Here is an 18,774-nt window from a genome sequence, read left to right on the forward strand (position 1 = left end):
AACTGCTGAAAAACTTCTAACATGAGAGTAGAAAACATTTTAAAATATTTCTGACACTTTGCTACACTAGTGGAAATGTATGCAGTTGCATTACTGTTCACCTCCTTTCACTCCACAAGCAAGTGTGCTAATTAATCCAGGTTCGTATTTCCAAATGTTGGCTAGAGACCTCTGTAAAAATGTATGTGCAACTGGAAGAGATGGAGTGGACTCAGTTGTGATTCTGCTGTTGTTGATTATTCAACAGGTATGTGTTTGACTGTGGAGAATCGGCATGTCTCTAAAAGTGCCTTCACACTACCAATTATAACATTTGCGTTTTAGCTTAACAAAATTGCTAAATTTGTGGAGCTTAATCATATGTTAAAGTCCAACGTTACACTGCAACAGAGTAACCTGTTTATCAGAGAAATGAGCTTTGTTTCAGGATTAAATAATGTTCTTTCTCCCGAATTGGGCTATCAGTTGCAATGATGATGCAACACACAGCTACCTTACACCAATGCTATAGTTTTAATGTATGTATTCATTGCTGCTTGTGAAATTCAATCTGAATTTTGTCTTTGGACAGGTGAGCTCAGTGTAGAAACTTGTTTGAGTGAACAGGGCAAACAATTCTACCTCCTTAACAAGATTGGAGGATTATGAAATAACAGTAGGAGGGTTGAAAAGGATGTGTAACTTGAATTGAGTGACTTCAAAACCTTGGATTTTGTGATGGTGATGATGACAGAATTGTCAACATTCATTGTTACTCTGAAACTAACAGCAACTTCTGGAGTCTATGCATGTACAGTTAATTGCAGAAATCTGTACTTGATCATAGGGTGCGCTGCTTAAAATCCACACACTGCAATTTGGATATCATTGAACTGATAAAACTTTTCGCACTATAATGTGACTTTTTTAAAAAAAAATCCCTTTTGCCTTGTACATGAGATGTAACCGGATTTTTAATTATGTACTAAGTTTTAACTGCTGGTAAATGCCCCTCTGTCCCAGAAATCTAATTTTATCTTAATGTATGTCATATTTTTCCATTCTGAACTTGGAAAATAAACCATTTTTTTTTTTGTTTTCTCAAATTTGTTTAATATTTTAACATCTAATGAGTGTCCCAGACATCAGTTTTTTTCCCCATGCTATAGATATTAGGCTAATTGCCCATCATTTTGTGTTCTCCCACTCCTTTCCACTTTCTTCGAGCGGTGCTGTTTTCAACCTTTGAGACCATGAGCACCATTCTAAATATATCCAGTATTCTGGAGGATCAAACCAATGTATCCACTGTATTTATACCCTCCTCCTAAAGACCATAAGATTGCACTATTGGGTTCCAGGGCTTGTCAGTTTTTACCCCCACCAATTTCTCCAGACTACTAATACGAATATTCTTAAATTCCACATTTTCACTAGTGAATGGAACAGGAGAAAAAAAAATTGCAAACTGACATCACAACATTCTGTCCATTCCCCACTACTCCTGGAATGTGTTTTGTGCCTTTTACAGTGAAGAGAGATGTAATATATTTGCTAACTGTCTCTGCCATTTCTTTATTCCCTTAATCTCCTGCCTCTGCCTCTAAGGAATTCAGATTTACTTTGGCTAGTCTCTTCCTTTCTTAATACTGACAGAACTTTCAGATATCCCAAGCTGGTTTACTGTCATATTTTCTGTTCTTCATAAATTTCTTGGTTATCCTTTGCTGCATTTTAAAACACTCTGTCCTCAGTCTTGCTACTCTTTTTGGCAATTTAAGTCTCTTCCTTAAACTTAATACTATTTTCAACTTTTCTTGTTAGCCATGGTTGCAACAATTTTTCCATTGAGTTATAATTAAGGGAATGTACTTTCGTCACACATTATTTATTTAAATACAGCCACACCTTGTTGCAACTACCAGACCTGTACTGTTACTCAGTATAAGGTGTGTGACTAACTCTTGGATAAAACTGTCCCAAGAACCTTTCTTCCTTATTGCCACGTAATACCACGTAGTCCTTTTGGCTACAGCTCAGCTACTCTTGAGTTTGAATTACTTTGAAGAAGACATTATTTGCCGATGTGATTGCCTGGGATTTCGATGTTCTCTGCAAACATTCAGATGCTGCAACAATGACACACCACCTGCACTGCCACCCTGCCAAACCTTATTTTATTCACTTATTTAATTCCAGCCTATGTATTTGGTCAACTTTGCTTTTTTATGTTAAATTCATTATTTTAGCTCGTTATAAGTTATAGGTAGATTAACTTATCTCTGTAACTTACCCCCGCCACCTCCTTATGTTGTGACGTCAGTTTGCAATTTTTTTTCTCCTGTTCCATTCACCAGTCTAGGTGGCCATACTTCATGAGCAAGCAGGCTAATGTGTCAATCTTCCTTGGTGGACAGCACCCATGTCTGAGTCAGAAAGTTTTGGGTTTGAGTTTCACCCAGACTTGAGGACAAATTCTCAGTTGACTTGACGCTCAATGCCATACAGGGAGAGTGCTGCACTGTTGAAGGTGTCATCTTTAGGATGATGCTTTGAACCAAAGCCATCTGTCTGCCCCCTTGATTGGATATAAAAGACCCCACATGGCAGATAATCCCATGGCACTAACCAATGCCTCAAGCATTAAATAAATCTCATCATCATCATCACATCTGGAAGGGAGATGCTGTTATGCTGTGCTTCCGATAATCTTCATGTATCTGAAATAGGCAAGCAAAGTTTACCTACAAAAAAGGACATTACACAACTAAAGGGACTGTGTGCCGCATTGGCTTCAGACTTAGCTTTTGAAAAAAATAACTAAGCGTGCTACTCAGAAATTTCCAAGCAAGTGATCTTGTCACACCTCTGCAGCTTTGTTCAGAATTTTGGATACTTCTGTTGATCTCCACTCCCAATTCCTCAAATAATGAAACAGTCCATGCCCACAAGCTGCAAGATCTGAGCTACAAAGTGGCAAGCAACATTTGTGCCACAGAAGTGCTGGACAGAGACCATTTTTAACAAGAAGCAGCTTTTCTACCCCCATTGATATTCAGTGGCTTTACCATCACTGAATCTCAAACCCACAGTAACTAGACCATTCATGCTGCTGAAATTCAGAGGCTGGGTATTCTGTCACAAGTGGCTCACTTGCTAAATCCCCAATTTGTAGGTAACATTTATACGGTACGAGTCATCGAAGTAATATTTGCAAGATATACTGCAGCAAGACATCAAGGTTTCTTTGATGGAATCTCTCAAACTTAAGGCTTCCACTGCTTATAAGGACAAATGCAGCAGGCATATTAATAATGCCATTCCCCACCAAGCCCCCACTTGGTCATATATTGCTAACAGCTTTGAGTGAGCACCTCCGCCCACAGACTGAAGCAGATCTTCACTATATCCATCTCCGGGGGAAACCTAGGGTTGGGCAATAAGTATTGACTATCAGTATTGCCCATGTCTCGAGAATGAAGTAGAAAAGAAACTTTTTGTCTGAAGCTTAAAAGTTGCCTTTTGGCAAAGTGTGAACACGTACAAGTGACTTTACTGTAATAGGTGACATCAGTTCAGCAGCACTTTCATGTTATTAATTATATTTACGCTGTCATTCTTGTATTGCGTTCTTGTATTTACAATGAGTGAGGTGAGACGCTTGCTCAGTATAGCCACATGGCTAAACTTAAGATTGGTCTTGAAGACTTGAGTTGAGGAATAATCCGAGACAATGTGTCATTCTGAATATCTACTCTGACCTTTTGATACAATAGATTTTTATTCTGAATTTCACATTTTTATTTGCACATAATGTGAAAAACACACTCTGTATTAAAAATGAACCCTACATACAAGGTCCTAAGGCATGGGGGTAATCTTTTACATGCATTGACAGCATCCAGTTATACTCCTCCACCTTTCTCAACTGCCATTGTCAGTTCTTGTCTGATATTTAATTTTGAATGTAATTTCTTCCAGCTTAAAATTTTAAAAATTGAAGTTATTGCCTTTCCAAATCTCTTCCTGTACCTAGCCTAGTGATGTCCTGAGGCAGGCTTGTGTTTGTTTCCATAGCTAGTATTTCATGCAACAGACTACTAACTAGTCTGTCACCAGGGGCTTAGAGCTTGAGGGGTGCTTCTCTCCACCCCCCACACACTTGAAACTAATCACGCTTACAAATGCTCAAAATGGAACATGTAGCAGAAGAGGAAAATACTGAAGAAACTGGAAATCTGAAACATAAGCAGAAAATGCTGGAAATACACAGCAGCAAAGGTAGCATCTGTGATGAGAGAAACCAAGTTGCTACTTAAGGTCCATAATTTGCACCAGTTCTGATGAAGGGTCAGTGATGACTGCATAGAGGTCTCCAGACCTGTTGAGCATGTCCAACATTTCCTGTTTCTGTTGGAGTGAAAATAACTCATTTTTCCAGCTCTTCAAAAAGCAGTCAGACGACTTGTGAGCCTCTCATTCCCCTTCAGCAGGAATCCAGAAGCAGCTGGGTGGAAGCCAGGCCTAATGCCATACTATTGTCAAGGGACCAGGGGCCACAGAAGCCACGGACTCGAGAAAGGACTTGGGACGAGAGGTCAGAAAGCCATGGGCCTTGTCGGGTTAACTAGGCACTTTACTAGATCTGAAGAGTGGAGAAAGCAGTACCCAACAAGACCGAAACAGAATAGTCCACAAGGTAACCAAGAAAGGAGGGCTCAGGGAATCAGCACATCCCTACCGGCTAATGATTGCTAATGTTCAGAACAACAGCCATCATTGGCAAAGTAGCCTATGTGGCAGGTTGATTGCTTTAGATACTGACTATCTAGATCATGGGCATCCCTGAGAGCACAGGTACTGTAATTTTGCGCTTTGTGCATCTTGCTTTCCCAGACCTTGCTGCCTCTGCTGCAGTCCATTTCCTGCTGAAACTGTGTTCCATGCATTTGTTGCTTCCAAGCACCGTCTTTTGCATGTCTTTTTGGCTAACCTATCCTTTCCCTTTTATAAACATCAGTTCATCTCAGCCTCTACTGCTTATGCTTTATCTCACTAATCTATGTCTTGTGTTTTCACTGATCCATGTTGGCCTCCAATGTCTCGGATACTAAGTGCTTGTGTTTAAATCACTCAGTGATATGTCCTTGACTTATGTTTATAACCTCCTTCAAATTCTACCTACTGAGCTTGACCCCCTGCTCCTCCCAAAACATTGGCGACTGTGCCTTCAGAAGCGAAAGAGCAATGCTCTGGAGTTCCTGCTCCAAATGCCCCCAGTTGTAGACTGTCCTTAAAATCCACCTCCTTGACTAAGCTTCCTAATATCTCCTCCTTTGGCTCAGTGTCTACTTTGATTCCATATCCATGAAGTACTTTGAAACTTTTAAATAATTTTTCTACATTGAAGATACAGTATGAATGCGAGTTCTTGTTCCTGTCACCTTTTCACAATCATTCAAGTTAAGGTGTTTTTTTATTTGAAAAAAACACAATTGACATCCTCTTCCAGTTGAAAGCATTTGACACCTTGGCTCCTCCCTCTGCTTCAGTTATTTTTATTTCAGTATTGGTCATTCACATAAGAAATTCTTTGATAACTACACTGAGTAATTACAATGGTGATGCTACTTTCACAACCTTTAAACATCTGAAAGTACTTGTGTGTCCTAGTTTCTTTCTCCATAATATTGAAGAATTTCTTCCTGGCGGGCAAGAGCAGATCAGAGGCTAAAAATACTGGGGTGAGTAACTCGCCTCCGACTCCACAAAGCCTGTCAACCATCGACAAGGTGTGTGGATGGGTGCAGCTCTGACAACACTCAATAAGCTTGACACCATCCAGGACAAAGCAGCCTGCTTGATTGACACCACATCTTAAAAACATGCACTTCCTCAACCACTGACGCTAAGTAGCAGCAGTGTATGCTATTCTACAAGACGCACTGCAGAAATTCATCCAAAGATCCTTAGACATCACCTTCCAAACCCAAGACTACTTCCATCTAGAAGGACAGGGACAGCAAATACATGAGAACACCACCATGTGCAAGTTCTCTTCCAAGCCGCTCAACATCCTGACTTAGAAATATATTGTCGTTCCTTCACAGTCACAGGGTCAAAATCCTGGAATTTCCTCCCCAACGGCATTGTAGGTCAACCCACAGCACATGGACTGTAGCGATTCAAGAAGGCAGCTCACCACCCCCACCTTAAGGGCAACTAGGGATGGCAATAAATGCTGGTCAGCCACTGGCGCTCATGTCCCACGAATGAACTGAAAAAAACTGTCAGTCATCTGGTGAATTTTCTTCTGTTTTCCCCTTGGGCAAAGTGTCCTGAGGAGTGGAGTGCAAGATAAAAAGCTTTGATATGTCTTTAAAATTATGAAGGGGTCAGTTGGTTAGATATAGAGACGTTTCTACTTGTGAGGAGTCCAAAACTAGGGGACATAGTTGTGAGAGTCATAGTCCAGTAAGAATATTTGTCAACCTGGAGTATGATGAGCATGTGGAATTGATACCACAAGGAGTAGTTAAATCAAATAACACAGGTGCATTTGAAGCGAGGATAGATAAGGATGTGGGGGGAAAATGGGGGAAAAAGTTACGCTAATAGGCTGAGCTGAAACAGGATGAGAGGAGGCATATGTGGAGTATAAACACAGGAATAGATCTCGTGTGATGAATTGTCCATTTCTGTGCAAGGCCAGCATTTGTGGCTTATCACTAACTGTTGTCAAAACAATGTGTTGTTTGTTCCTGGGCCTCTGTTCGATTACATGAAATTTTCTTTTAAAAATCTATCATGGACTTTAGCACTTGATATTTATTGTGGATAGTGTGATTAAAATAAGATTGTTTTGTTTCCTATTATCAAGGTTCTTTGTAATTCAGTCACTCGTCTTAAACACCTGGCTACAGATAGAATCTTGTCCAAGCTTGACTCAGTGCAAATATCACACATTTAGTTGGTTTCTCTTTCAAGTTGTGCAGATATCCAAGCTACTTTTGAACAAATGCAAGTTATATTATGATCCCCGTAGAGACTCAAATATTTTCAAAAAAATTCTCAGCACCCAAAGGACAAAATTTCATGTTTTAAGACATGTACTGTAGCAAACTAAAATCAATATAGATCAAACATTACTTAACAGCCGCTAATACACCAAACTAAAGAAAAGGTGTTTTCAAATTAACTAATTAGCACATTCGATATGGGTTGCAGCTTGGTGTGACAGGGGTAAGTGAAGCTGCTGAAAAGTTTGGATTAATTGGGACTCAACCTTGTCATACATCTAGCTCTGGTGAAGGGTCAATCTGACTCAAAACGTCGTCTCTATTTTCTCTCCACAGATACTGTCAGACTGCTGAGTTTCTCCAGCTGTTTCTGCTTTTGTTGCAATTTTAACTGTCTTTCAAAAATCATTTCACTCTGTCTGAGTATTCCAAACTGACTTCCACAAGTTGACTCGTTGTTTTTTGAATTTCCAAAAGTCCCTTCTGTTCCATCAGCTTCTTTTCAAACAGAGGAACAGATCGCAAAATCATGCTTGATTGCTAACACACAAGAACAGACTTTCTCTGCTCTTCAGAGCTGTAGCTACATTGTCTTTCTCTCTGTCTACCTCCTAAAAGCAGCTGTTACTTTGCTGCTCAAGTTATGAAAAATATCACTTAATTTTCAGAAGAGTTGAAAGAATGATTCAAATCTATTTTAATTAAGTAATTGGTGATGTAGTGCAATATAGCACTTGTTGAACATTAATGATCCAATATTTTATGTCCTTTAATGAGATCGTTTTTCTTGTAGGTTGATGAGCGAGCTTTACAGCACATAACTGAAATGGGTTTCAGCAAGGAGGAAGCAAGACAGGCCTTAATGGATCACAGCAATAATTTGGAAAATGCATTAAATTTTCTTATCAATAGCGTCAAAACACCACCAGCTATGCACAATCCACCTGCAAGAGGTAATGTTAGTATGTGTGAAAAAAAGCTGAAATGTAATTGAGGGCTGCTGAATCCACATGAACAATTGTATCAGCATTTCATATTTTTAAAAGATTAACATTTTGTTTGACACATACTTCAAAATGATGTGTATTCATCAAACACAGCTCTACTTCCTAAGGATATGGCTGGTATCAATGCTCATATCATCAAACTGTCTCTTCCTCAATTATTCTTTCTGATATTCTCTTTTTTACTTTGTTACATATCTCTTCATCTAAAAATTGGGGGGAAGAAAGCATGAATATTAAGAAATAATATTGAAATCTGGGATCTTTTACTTTGCTAATTTTGCTTTTGATATTTTAAAAATGTTGATATTTTAAAAATTTTGATATTTGTGCTACTTCGGTAGAATTTATAAACTTAGGAATTTTTCTGCTTTGGTTTTCAGCAATACAAGAATGTTTAACCAAAATATTCACAAAATGAGAAAAAGATCATGTTGGTGGGAGTTGTGTGAGTTGATGGTAGGGAACTGGTGGGGTAGATGTGTGGATTCTAAAATGTAGAAGCTCTGAGCATGGTTGCTCTAACATAGAGCAGACCACATGGGCTCATGAGCTGTCTGTATGGTTTGGGTTGGATTTTGCTTTCATTTCATCATAAAATAAAAGTAGCACAAACAAATATTTCCAGTATTTAGGAAGCTGAGAATTTTCAGGGAGACTTGGAATAGATAGCAGTTCTTTTATATGCAGAAATACAGCTTCTAAGTTTTGATAGGTTTGAAATTGACCTTGAAAATCCAGACAGGTGGGGAATATATACACTCTTATTTGAGTGACCTTTTTCATATTTGTCTTCAAGCTTCCTGCAGGTTTTTGATTTGATTGCAAATGCAATTGTGGCAATTTTGATAAAGTTGTGTGTATATTGTCAAAACCTTTTTGGGCAGTTGCCAGTGTTTTTGCTTAATTACATTTTGGGAGTAAAAAAATCTCAACACATTAGTATAAAATATTTCTTCAGAGCAAATGTGAGGTAGTATGTACATTTTATTTTGGAAAGTTGTGCCAAGTTTATGGGATGAGGAAAAAAGTGCTGAGCTCAGAGTTCCAATAAGAGGTTTTTGTTGTGAATCTTCACTTATACAACTTTACTTCAGAAGTTCATTTCAAAATCCAAGTGACAGTTGAACAAAAAGATGCATCTGGGGAACTAGGAAAACAGTTGGTTCAACCATATAAATGGACATGGCAGCTGCAGAGGAAATGCTGAGGGTGATGTATTATACATAGCTATTTCAAAAACATTGATACCAAATATTGAACTTGGATGAACACTGAATTATAGTTGAACCAATAAAATATAGATTGTAACAAGTCTGGCTAAGCTGGGGCTAACCAGAACTCTAATCAAAGCATGCTTTTTGTGCTTTGGCACTTTTGGTCAATGAGACTGAACGAATTCTTCAAACACTGCAGAGAAGAGCTATGAGATGAATCCCACATGTCTGAGTTAGGAGGGCAGACTGGAAAGACTTTAGGTTCTGTAGTAAAGATGGCATGACTGGTAAATGCATCAAGCTATTTCAAATGAATTCATGACAATGGAACAAAGGTTTAAGCTAGTAGGAAGTAAATTTAGGATCCGAGTCAAGGGGTTCTGAAACAATCAATGTGTGAAACAGGCTTCCAAGTAAGATTCTGAAGCCGCAAGCTGTAGCATGTTTTAAGAATCACTTAAATGTTAGTGAGGAGAAGTGGATTGTCAAGTTGTTCTGTAAGGGTTAGTTAAAATCAATCATGTGGCCTTTCTCAATCGATCTCCTTGTACTCTAGCTTGAGGCTCCACAACCAGTAAGACAATCACTTGTATTTTCATCACAGTTCAATGAATTTCCCAATAATTAAATGGAACAGAACAAAAGTTTGGGGAAGTGACAAAAGGTAGGGTTAAGGTATATCTTAAAGGTAATGAGGAAAGCACTGTTGGGTTGAGATGGTTCATTTTGCAAATAAGTATAGAATCCACTGGAGGCCAAAGCTGATAGATCAGTGACACATGGTGGGACCTTAAGCTGCAAGAAGTGCAGGAAGCTAGTTGAAACAAATTTGTAGGCACAAAAGTTGTACTGTTGAAGGCGTAAATGAGATAAGAGGATATTGTAATTGATTGTAAAGCCCCTGTTTGAGAGCTGTGAGCGGGTTAGGTGGCCTGCTTATTCTGTTTGTCGGTGAATACTTTTTTTTATCTTGTGTCTGAAATCCAGAAAACAAGTGAATAGTTGAAAACTGGTGGATGCTGACTGATCTTTCGCTGATCATTTGATATTCTTGGATGTTACAGCTTGCCAGCCCGAAAATGATATATGCTCTGTTTTCTGTCTGTGTGGTACCAATAAACTATTGTTTCAAATTGTGTATAATTTGTACTTGTTTTCAGGCTTAATGCAGAGTGTTTTCTTAATGTATTTGTTTTTAATTGACAGATTTTCTTTTGTTTAATATTGATTAGGAAAGGGAAGAGGCAGAGGCCGATCAAGACCTGAAGAAGAAGATGATGATGTAGCAAATGCGAGACCATCTGCACCCAGCACGTTGTTTGATTTCTTAGAATCAAAGATGAGTTCATTGAGTGTTGAAGGTAGGTTTTTTTTTGCAGCATGAGGAAGAAGAATGTTTAAATTGGAAATTGCTTCTGAATTTTTTTAGTTGAAACTTCTTTGCGTTGAGGTTGAATCAAAATTTTTCTTACAAATTGATTAGATATAAATGTTGCTGGCGTGGCAAACATATTTATTGCACATGTAGATCCATTTGAGTGGAGGTAAAGGGGATTTTCACAGTAACTTCATTGCAGTGTCAATGTGAGCCTAATTGAGAGAAATAAAAAAAAACACAGCAAGGGAAAGAAGACGTTGATAGGAGTAGTATCTAGACCCCCAACAGCTTTTGAAGTGGGTTAAATTCAGCTACCAGTTTTCCATTGCACTGCCTCACGCGTGCGCTCGCGCTGCCTTGTGCGTGCACGTGCACACTCAGTCACACAAACATGTTGCATATATGAACAGGCAGTCTCACCACCCCCACCCCCAATGGCTGCCTCGGGCACAGTGGACTTTCACATGGCTCAGTTGGGTTACTAAATAAACCAACAACACCTTTCGGAAAATTGAAAGGAAAATATTTTTGTGCTGTATTTTCAGCACTTGACCAACCCCAGCTCAACTCCAGTAATGTGTGGAGGATATACTGTGATAAAGAATGAAGGTGGACCAATGTTAAGTCTTTCCTGTTTCATATTGCACTCCGTAACAAGAGACCAAGGGTGTAACTTTGCTATTTTTGTGGTAAAATGTCAGCTCAGGCAGGGAAAGCAGAGCGTAGCTCGCCGGTTGACACTCTGTCAAAAGAAACCCCAAGAGGTAGATCCCATGATGTGAAGTTCAGAGAGAGAGCCCCCCCCCCAAATTTGTGAAAGATCGCGGCGTTGCCTTAAAAGGGCGCCCTAATGTAGAAAAAAAATAGAATATAATCCACCCCCCCCCCCCCCCCCCCCCCCCTTCTCCCCGGCACGGAGTCCTCACTATGGACCCATCCCCCTGAGGGATGGGCAGATTGTGTTCGGCAGGTATATGTCTTGGGGACCTGTCGCAATTCAGGGAACACTGACATGAATGGATGGTCTAACGGGGGGGGAGGGGAAGAATTTTTTAATGTAAAAAGTCAGCTTCCCTCTTATGTCATTGGGAGGGGGCAAGGATAATAGAGCAGGGAAATCTCACCAATGTTTCCATCCCCAGACATTTTTAAAACTCTGGGGGAAGAATAGTAGTTTTTTTTTCATCAATTATCTCGACTGTAATTGATCTCACAAGAAGCAAAATAATAATTGAGGTGAAGCAGTAGAGGATTCCAATCAAAATCAAAAAGGCAGGTAGGTACCTTTTGTTCAGTTTCAAACGTGAACCGAGCAAAACTTTGAAACGTCAAACTCAAATGATTGGATTTTTTATTATGTAAATGACTGCAATTCCGATCTTCTACCATCTGAATATTAGACCAGATTAATTTAGCTGTGGCCTTGTGCACAATGTCACATGGCTTACCTGATCCTTGTTGCCAACATGAACCATGACGAGCATAATTGATGATGTGAAATCAGTTTGAAGCAAACATCAATGTTCATCTGTTTAAGCAAGGCATGAGAAGTCTAAATTGTAAATGTTATTCCCGACAACGTTTAACTGTTAGAAAAGTGTTGGTTTTCTGTGCCATGCGTTCTTTTTGAAAAATGCATTGTGTCCTCATAGTCATAGAATCCCTGCAGTGTGGAAGAGGCATTTGGCCCATCAAGTCTGCACCGACTTTCTGATAGTGTGTTGTACCCAGATCCTCTCCCTCGAACTATCCCCGTAACCCCACGTATTTGCCATTTACCTAACCTATACATCTTTGGATACTATGGGGCAATTTAGCATGGCCAATCCACCTCACCGGCACAGCTTTGGACTATGGGAGGAAACCAGAGCACCTGGAGGAAACCCACACAGACACGGGGAGAATGTGCAAACTGTGCGCGCACACAGTCACCCAAAGCTGGAATCAAACCTCGGTCCCTGGTGCTGAGGCAGCTGTGCTAACTGCTGTGCCACCATGCCACCCTCACATCTTTGGACTGTGGGAGGAAATAGGAGCACCAGGAGGAAACCCATGCAGACACAAGGAGAACGTCAACATATTGCATGTTCTAAACTAAGCACATTTGTTTAGGATGTTCAAGCACCTTTTCTGGATCTGTCCCTTGTTAGTTTACAATTTAAAGAGAATACAAATGGACTTGCCGTTCCCACAGTTAGAGCATGGGCTCAAGATCACCCTCATAGTCTTTTTCAGTGCTTATGTTGAGGTCAAGAAGTCTGTCCGGTTTCATTCCTTTGAAATGGCATAGCAGTTTGATAAAACTGTGAATGGCTTGCTCAGCCATTTCAGAGGGCAGTTAAGAGTCAACCATGTCGCTGTGGATCGGCAGTCGCATGTAGTCCAAAGAGGTGAAGATTGCAGATTTTCTTCTCCAAAGGGCAATTAATGAATCAGATCGGTTTAATAGTCACTATTGGAGTAGCTTTTTAATTATAGATTAATTAAATTTAAATTCCATCAGCTACTGTGCTGGGATTTGAACTTGTGTCCCCAGATCATTGGTTTGGGCACCTGGATTACTAGTCCAGCAACATTGCCATGACTCCTCCCCGACCCCCCTCATTTTAATTTCTTAATGAGGTCTCCATAACAATACCAAATTTTCTAAAAATAGAAATCATTAAATCATCTTGGAAATGCACCCAGAAAAACATTACCATCAGAATTTATATTTTTCTACTTTATTGAATTGTTACAGCAGGTGGAGGTGGTGATTCAGCCTGTCATATCCATGCTGTCTCTCTGGAAAAGCAACTCAGCTAGCCCCATTCTCCTATCTTGTCTTGATAGCACTGCAAATCTTTTCTCTTTGGATAATTATTCAATTCCTCCTTTAAAGCCATGATTGTATCTGCCCCACTGCACACTCAGGTAGTGCATTCCAGATCTTTACTTGCTGCTTAAAAAAATGATTTCCTCATGCCGCCTTTGGTTCTTCTGCTAATCCCCTTATATCAATGTCATCTGGTTCTCAATCCTTTCAGCTCTCAATCCTTTCAGCTGTGGTAAGTTTCATTTATTCCATTCTGTTCAGGCTCTTCATGATTTTAAATACCTCTGTTAAATCTCTTCTCAATCCTGTTGAGGGCAGGGCTGATGGTAAATGCCAAATTGTTTGAATCCCAGAAGGGAAACTTGAAACAACCACCCTCAACTGTGTTTGCAATTTATATAATTTGAGAAGAGGGTTGAAAATCCAGAATGTTATCCCTAACTCTTTTTGTGATTATTTTAATAAAGTAAACCCTTCTTAAGAAATAGAAGAAAAAGCAGTAAAACAAACTAGAAACACACTTAACTAAGACAGCTTTACAGTTCCTTTAAACAGTTGCAAACAATCTCATCTTAACTACCTTCAGAGCTAATTTTCTCCCATCTGCTCGACAACACCTTATCGATTTTAAGATCTCTGAAAATCTAGTACCTTTTATCACGCAGTACTTTTACATCACTTAGGGTTACTACTAAGATAAACTAAGATAAAATTTGCTTTTCAAATCAGACATCCTTCACGCACTACTTGTGGGAGATAAACAGCTATTCTTGACAGATCTGAACAACAGCTCCCTGCAAGGGTTCCTTGAATACTCTTTCCCTTTTGACCTCTCCCTTAACTTGCCTAATTTCATTAGAACTGCACTCTCTCAGACTTAATTAACTGTATCTCTCTATTTTAACTTTTAAAAAGTAAACTCCCTCATCCATCTTCCCTATGATGCTGTTCCTTCACACCTTGCATCTCTTCCTTTGAATCCTTAACAACCTATTCAAATCAATTCGTGCTCTGTATCCATTGTTACTAAATTTCTTTAGGTAAACATCTGTTTTCATGCTAGGCCCATTAACATATCAAATGCATGAGGTCCATTCACACAGTCACTCTATTCCTGCCTTAATTATCTTATTCACATATTCCCACAGTTTGAGATATATAACCAGAACATTACCAGCAGAAAGTATTTCAATTTCTTGGATTTCCCTGATATGTTTATATGACAGTCCTCTCCTCCAAGAATAGCCCCAGCTTACATTGGAACTAGGAGCAGAAGTAGGCAAATTAACCCCTTGGAGTCTGCTCCACCATTCTATCAGATCATGGCTGATCTCTCCCTGCTCTCAAATCCACCTCCCCTCTTGTTCAAGATTGCTCCATAAAAAGAAACATTTGTTCTACATTTACTTCATCAATCCTTTTTAAAATTTTATATACTTCAATCAGATCCCCTCTCATTCTTCTAAAAAGCTTCTCCAATCTATCTATAACTGAAGTGTTTTACCCTGTATCCTCTCCAATGTCTTTACATCCTTGTTGAAGGGCAGTGCCCAGAATTGGCGCTATACTTCAATTGATGCCAAACCAATGCTTTATGAAGGTTCACCATACCTCCCTTGCCCCTTTTGATGAAACCCAGGATCTGTATGCCTCATTAAATCACTTTTTCAACTTCCTTGCCATTGCCGGTGATTAGTTTATATGCAGTCTTAGGTCCCTCTGCTGCTCCTTTCAAATCTATTTTATATTGCCTCTCCTTCTTGTTCTTCCTGCAATGTATCACTTCGCATGTCAGTGTTATTTTCATATGCTATGTGCCTGTTCGTTCCCCCTAGCTTTACAGTATCTACTCGAAATCTATCACCATCTGCCTCAGCTCACTCTCTCCTCTGAAATTTTGTTTTGATGCAAATTTTGAGGCTGTCCTTTGTACACCCAAGTCTAAATCATTGATGTCGATGAAGAAACGCAGTGGTTCTAGCAGTGATCCTTATAAGACACCCCTTCATATATTCCTTAAGTTCAAAAAAAAAACTGCGGCTGCCACTTTTTGTTTCTTGTCACTTAGTCAACATCAAATCCATGCTCTCCCTTTTCTTCCATGGCCAAGGGACATGGGTTTGTGGTAGATCTGGGCAGCTGAAAATCTTTGCTCAAACAGCTAAACCTAGCATGAGAAGAATGCTTATTAACTACAACAATTTGCATTTATGTAGCACTTTAATCGAGAAAAATGTCTCAAAGCTTCACAGATATAATCAGACAAAAATGGATGATAAGCTGAAGAAGAGCATTTTAGGAGCATAACCAAAGAGATGTGTTTGAGGAGGTCTTGGAGAGGAGAGAATTGGAGATAATCGGGAGGTAGTTGCAATCCAAAGTGAAAGCCACCAATGTTCAAGTAAAAGGGGGTAGGGATGCGCAAGTCAGCCGAAAACTTCCATTTAAATTTAGCTTGCAGCTGACTCTTTGAAATGATCATCAAGTTGACACACCCTGATTTTTACTAAAATTATATTAAATATGAAGTCCCAAATGACACTCAACTTGGGGTTACATATTTAACTCAATTATTATATACTTTGGAGAATGGGAGTAATGGAGTGAGAAACACCTGAAATAGTGTACAAGTTTTCTGAGGTATGTTCTCTACCATGTTTATTTGTACAATGAAAAAAAAATCAAAGAAAGTGCAAAAAATACTAAATCCTTCTTTGTTTGCATTTGTTTCTTAGAGTCAAAAATGCAACTTCCACATCACCCGAACACTGATAAAGGTATTGCTGTGAAGGGCTTTCAGCAGAAGAATACCCTTTGGCATAATGATCGACCTCAAAAACATGATAGACCACCTCGTTTCCAAAAAGAGAATTTAATTGCAAGACAAGCTTTGGACAACTATGGTCCACAGCGAGGCAGAGGTCCTGAAAGACAAAACTCCACTGGATCCAGCCAGTGGATGGACGATGGGAGAAGAGGTGGCAAGCATTACACTGGGAATGAAAGGCTAAGAGACCACGAGCAACAAATAATTCACTCGGGGAATGAATCAAATAGAAAAACTAAAGGAGAGAATCAAACAAATAAATTTGGAGATGGTCCAGGCTCAGTGGAATTTAAAGGCAGTCAGAGTAAAAAAGATCAGCTGGATAACGGTAGTCAACAGAGAGCAAAATTTGAAAACCAGAGACATAATTATAGTACTTTCAATGAACGGAGAAGTATGGAACTATCTCAAGTAATAGGTAGTGGAATCTCTGGAAATGTGAAAAACTCAAGGGACTTCAGTCTACACCTTGACAACACCTGTGCTCGAATTGTTGATGCATGTAACATATCTAATGGACAAGTAGAAGACCCCTTTTTGAGAAAAAGAACAGGACCTATAAAATCAACAGAACACAGCCAGTCAAAGCTTACTGAATATTCTCAGAGCAATAATGGAATTTATGATTCGGGGTCAAAGAAAAGAACCGGACCAATTAAACCAGAAAAAACATGGGCAAAATCTTACGAAACTGATTACTCTTCTTCAGCAGTGTCAAATAAATCACACTTCAGTAATTGGAGACCAGGGGATCAGTGCTTAGCTCTTTATTGGGAAGATAACAAGGTAAGATTGGTTGTCAAGGACTTCACTTAATTGATACAGTACATTGCAATTTAAAAAAAAACCTTTGTGCCATTGTATGAAGGGTACTGAGAAATGGAAGCCTCTACCATTTTGGGTGCCATGTGTCCATATTAAATTTTCCCAAGTCAATGTAAAGTTAAAGTTTCTCTCTCTCTCTCAAACACCCAACCTAGCAGCCCCCTCCTCCTAACACACACTACCTCAATAACCACCTCCCCCCAACCACCTAAAATACGACCGAAGCAGACCACCACCCTGTTTCCCTTTGTGTGTGTGTGTCCCGCCACAGTATGGTACCACCCCACACAAGAAAAAACTAACACGGATAATAATAGATAAGAAAAAGGCCAGGAGACAAGAAGACAGCAAGCCACCGGATAAAGGCAAGGCATCACAGGGAGCAACAAGGGTTGGATGCTGAGCACGAAGAAAAGGGGACATGTCCTCTCTCTGTCCAACCCCAAAAATCTCTCTCACTCCAACAGTGTGCCCTCAGGAAAAACACGATGCATTGTAGCTTTTCTGTGGCTCCACGCAGTCTGAAAGACTGCTAATAAATAGCAGACGTTGGGTAGGATCTGCTCTGGATCAATACCTATTAACAGCTTAATTGAAACGCCTAGATTATCAATCACCTCTTTCTTTTTGCAATCAGGTCCTAAAAAACCAGTTTACTGAAGTCTTTCATCCACTTGTGGGTAAAAATACAAATGCAGACGTCAGGATGAAAGTTTAATGCATTGCCAACTGCCCTCAACACTGAGGAACACCAGAAGAGGCTGAGGGAAGATTTAATTGAGGTATATCAAATTGAGGGGCCTGGATAGAGTGGGCAAAAAAGACCTATTTTTCTTAGCAGAGATGTGTTTAACCAGCAGGTATATATGTGAAGTAACTGGTAGAAGGATAGGAAGCAAGTTTTAAGAAAAATGTTTTCACCCAGAGGTTGGTGGGTATCTGGAATTCATCACCTGAGAGGCTGGTAGGGACATAAATCCTCATCACATTTAAAATAAGTACTTAAATGTGCACTGGGCTACGGACATAAAGGTGAAAAGTGCAATAAAACACTAAGTGCTGAAAAAACTGCAGGTGTGGCAGCATCTGGAGGGGGAACTGAAGAGAAGAGAGAAATGTGATGAATATTAACCTGGAAAAAGTGGGGAAGATCAGGTCATACAAAAGGGAAGGGTTAGGGTTTCCATTGCTAAAGCAACCTCTAAGAAACTCTTTTTTCCCTGTTACGAAAGACCTTTTATGCTATCTAGTTAAAATTTCTCAAGTGTGGTCTGTTCCAAATTAACATTCTGCCCCTTTATTGGGAGAACTTTTTCTAAACTCCAGCTATCCTGGATGGGGTGCAAGAAAAAACTTTAGTTCTGACCTGTCACCCCTAGCTTTAATTACTTGACCTCAATCACAACGGACCTTGTTAACCCCTATTTTTGTAAAGTAAATGTATTGTCCTTTGCAAACTTCCTCATGTTGAAAGTGTCATTGTGTATTAAATGTTGTCCCTTTAGATTGTTTGATCAGTAGTTACTAACAATTATGTTTTTTAAATTTAAGCATAAATGAGACGTTATGCACACAATTTAAGCAACAGTTTACAAGGAACAGTTGAGAATTACATTAATCAGGTGATCCTTGAGTGGAAGGTTTGACCAATTCCTCGTATCTTGTGGTCACGTATGCTTGTATATCTGCCTCATGCCTCCTTTAACCATT

At 39.5% G+C, this 18,774-nt stretch overlaps 1 protein-coding gene across 5 annotated transcripts in view; it reads left to right on the forward strand.

The window, feature by feature from the left end:
- tdrd3 (tudor domain containing 3) overlaps positions 1–18,774 on the forward strand; it is a 109,218-nt gene that overhangs the window by 50,528 nt on the left and 39,916 nt on the right. For all 5 annotated transcript variants that reach the window (XR_013498867.1, XM_078221696.1, XM_078221697.1 and 2 more), the window contains exons 9-11: positions 7,792–7,951; positions 10,452–10,580; positions 16,148–17,025. Coding sequence is in view for 4 of the 5 variants with exons in the window: in XM_078221696.1 (XP_078077822.1) it covers positions 7,792–7,951; positions 10,452–10,580; positions 16,148–17,025 (1,167 nt within the window). In the remaining variant the exon portion in view is untranslated. The remainder of the gene's footprint in view (positions 1–7,791; positions 7,952–10,451; positions 10,581–16,147; positions 17,026–18,774) is intronic.

Source organism: Mustelus asterias, chromosome 10 (assembly GCF_964213995.1).
Source record: "Mustelus asterias chromosome 10, sMusAst1.hap1.1, whole genome shotgun sequence".
NCBI lineage: Eukaryota > Metazoa > Chordata > Chondrichthyes > Carcharhiniformes > Triakidae > Mustelus > Mustelus asterias.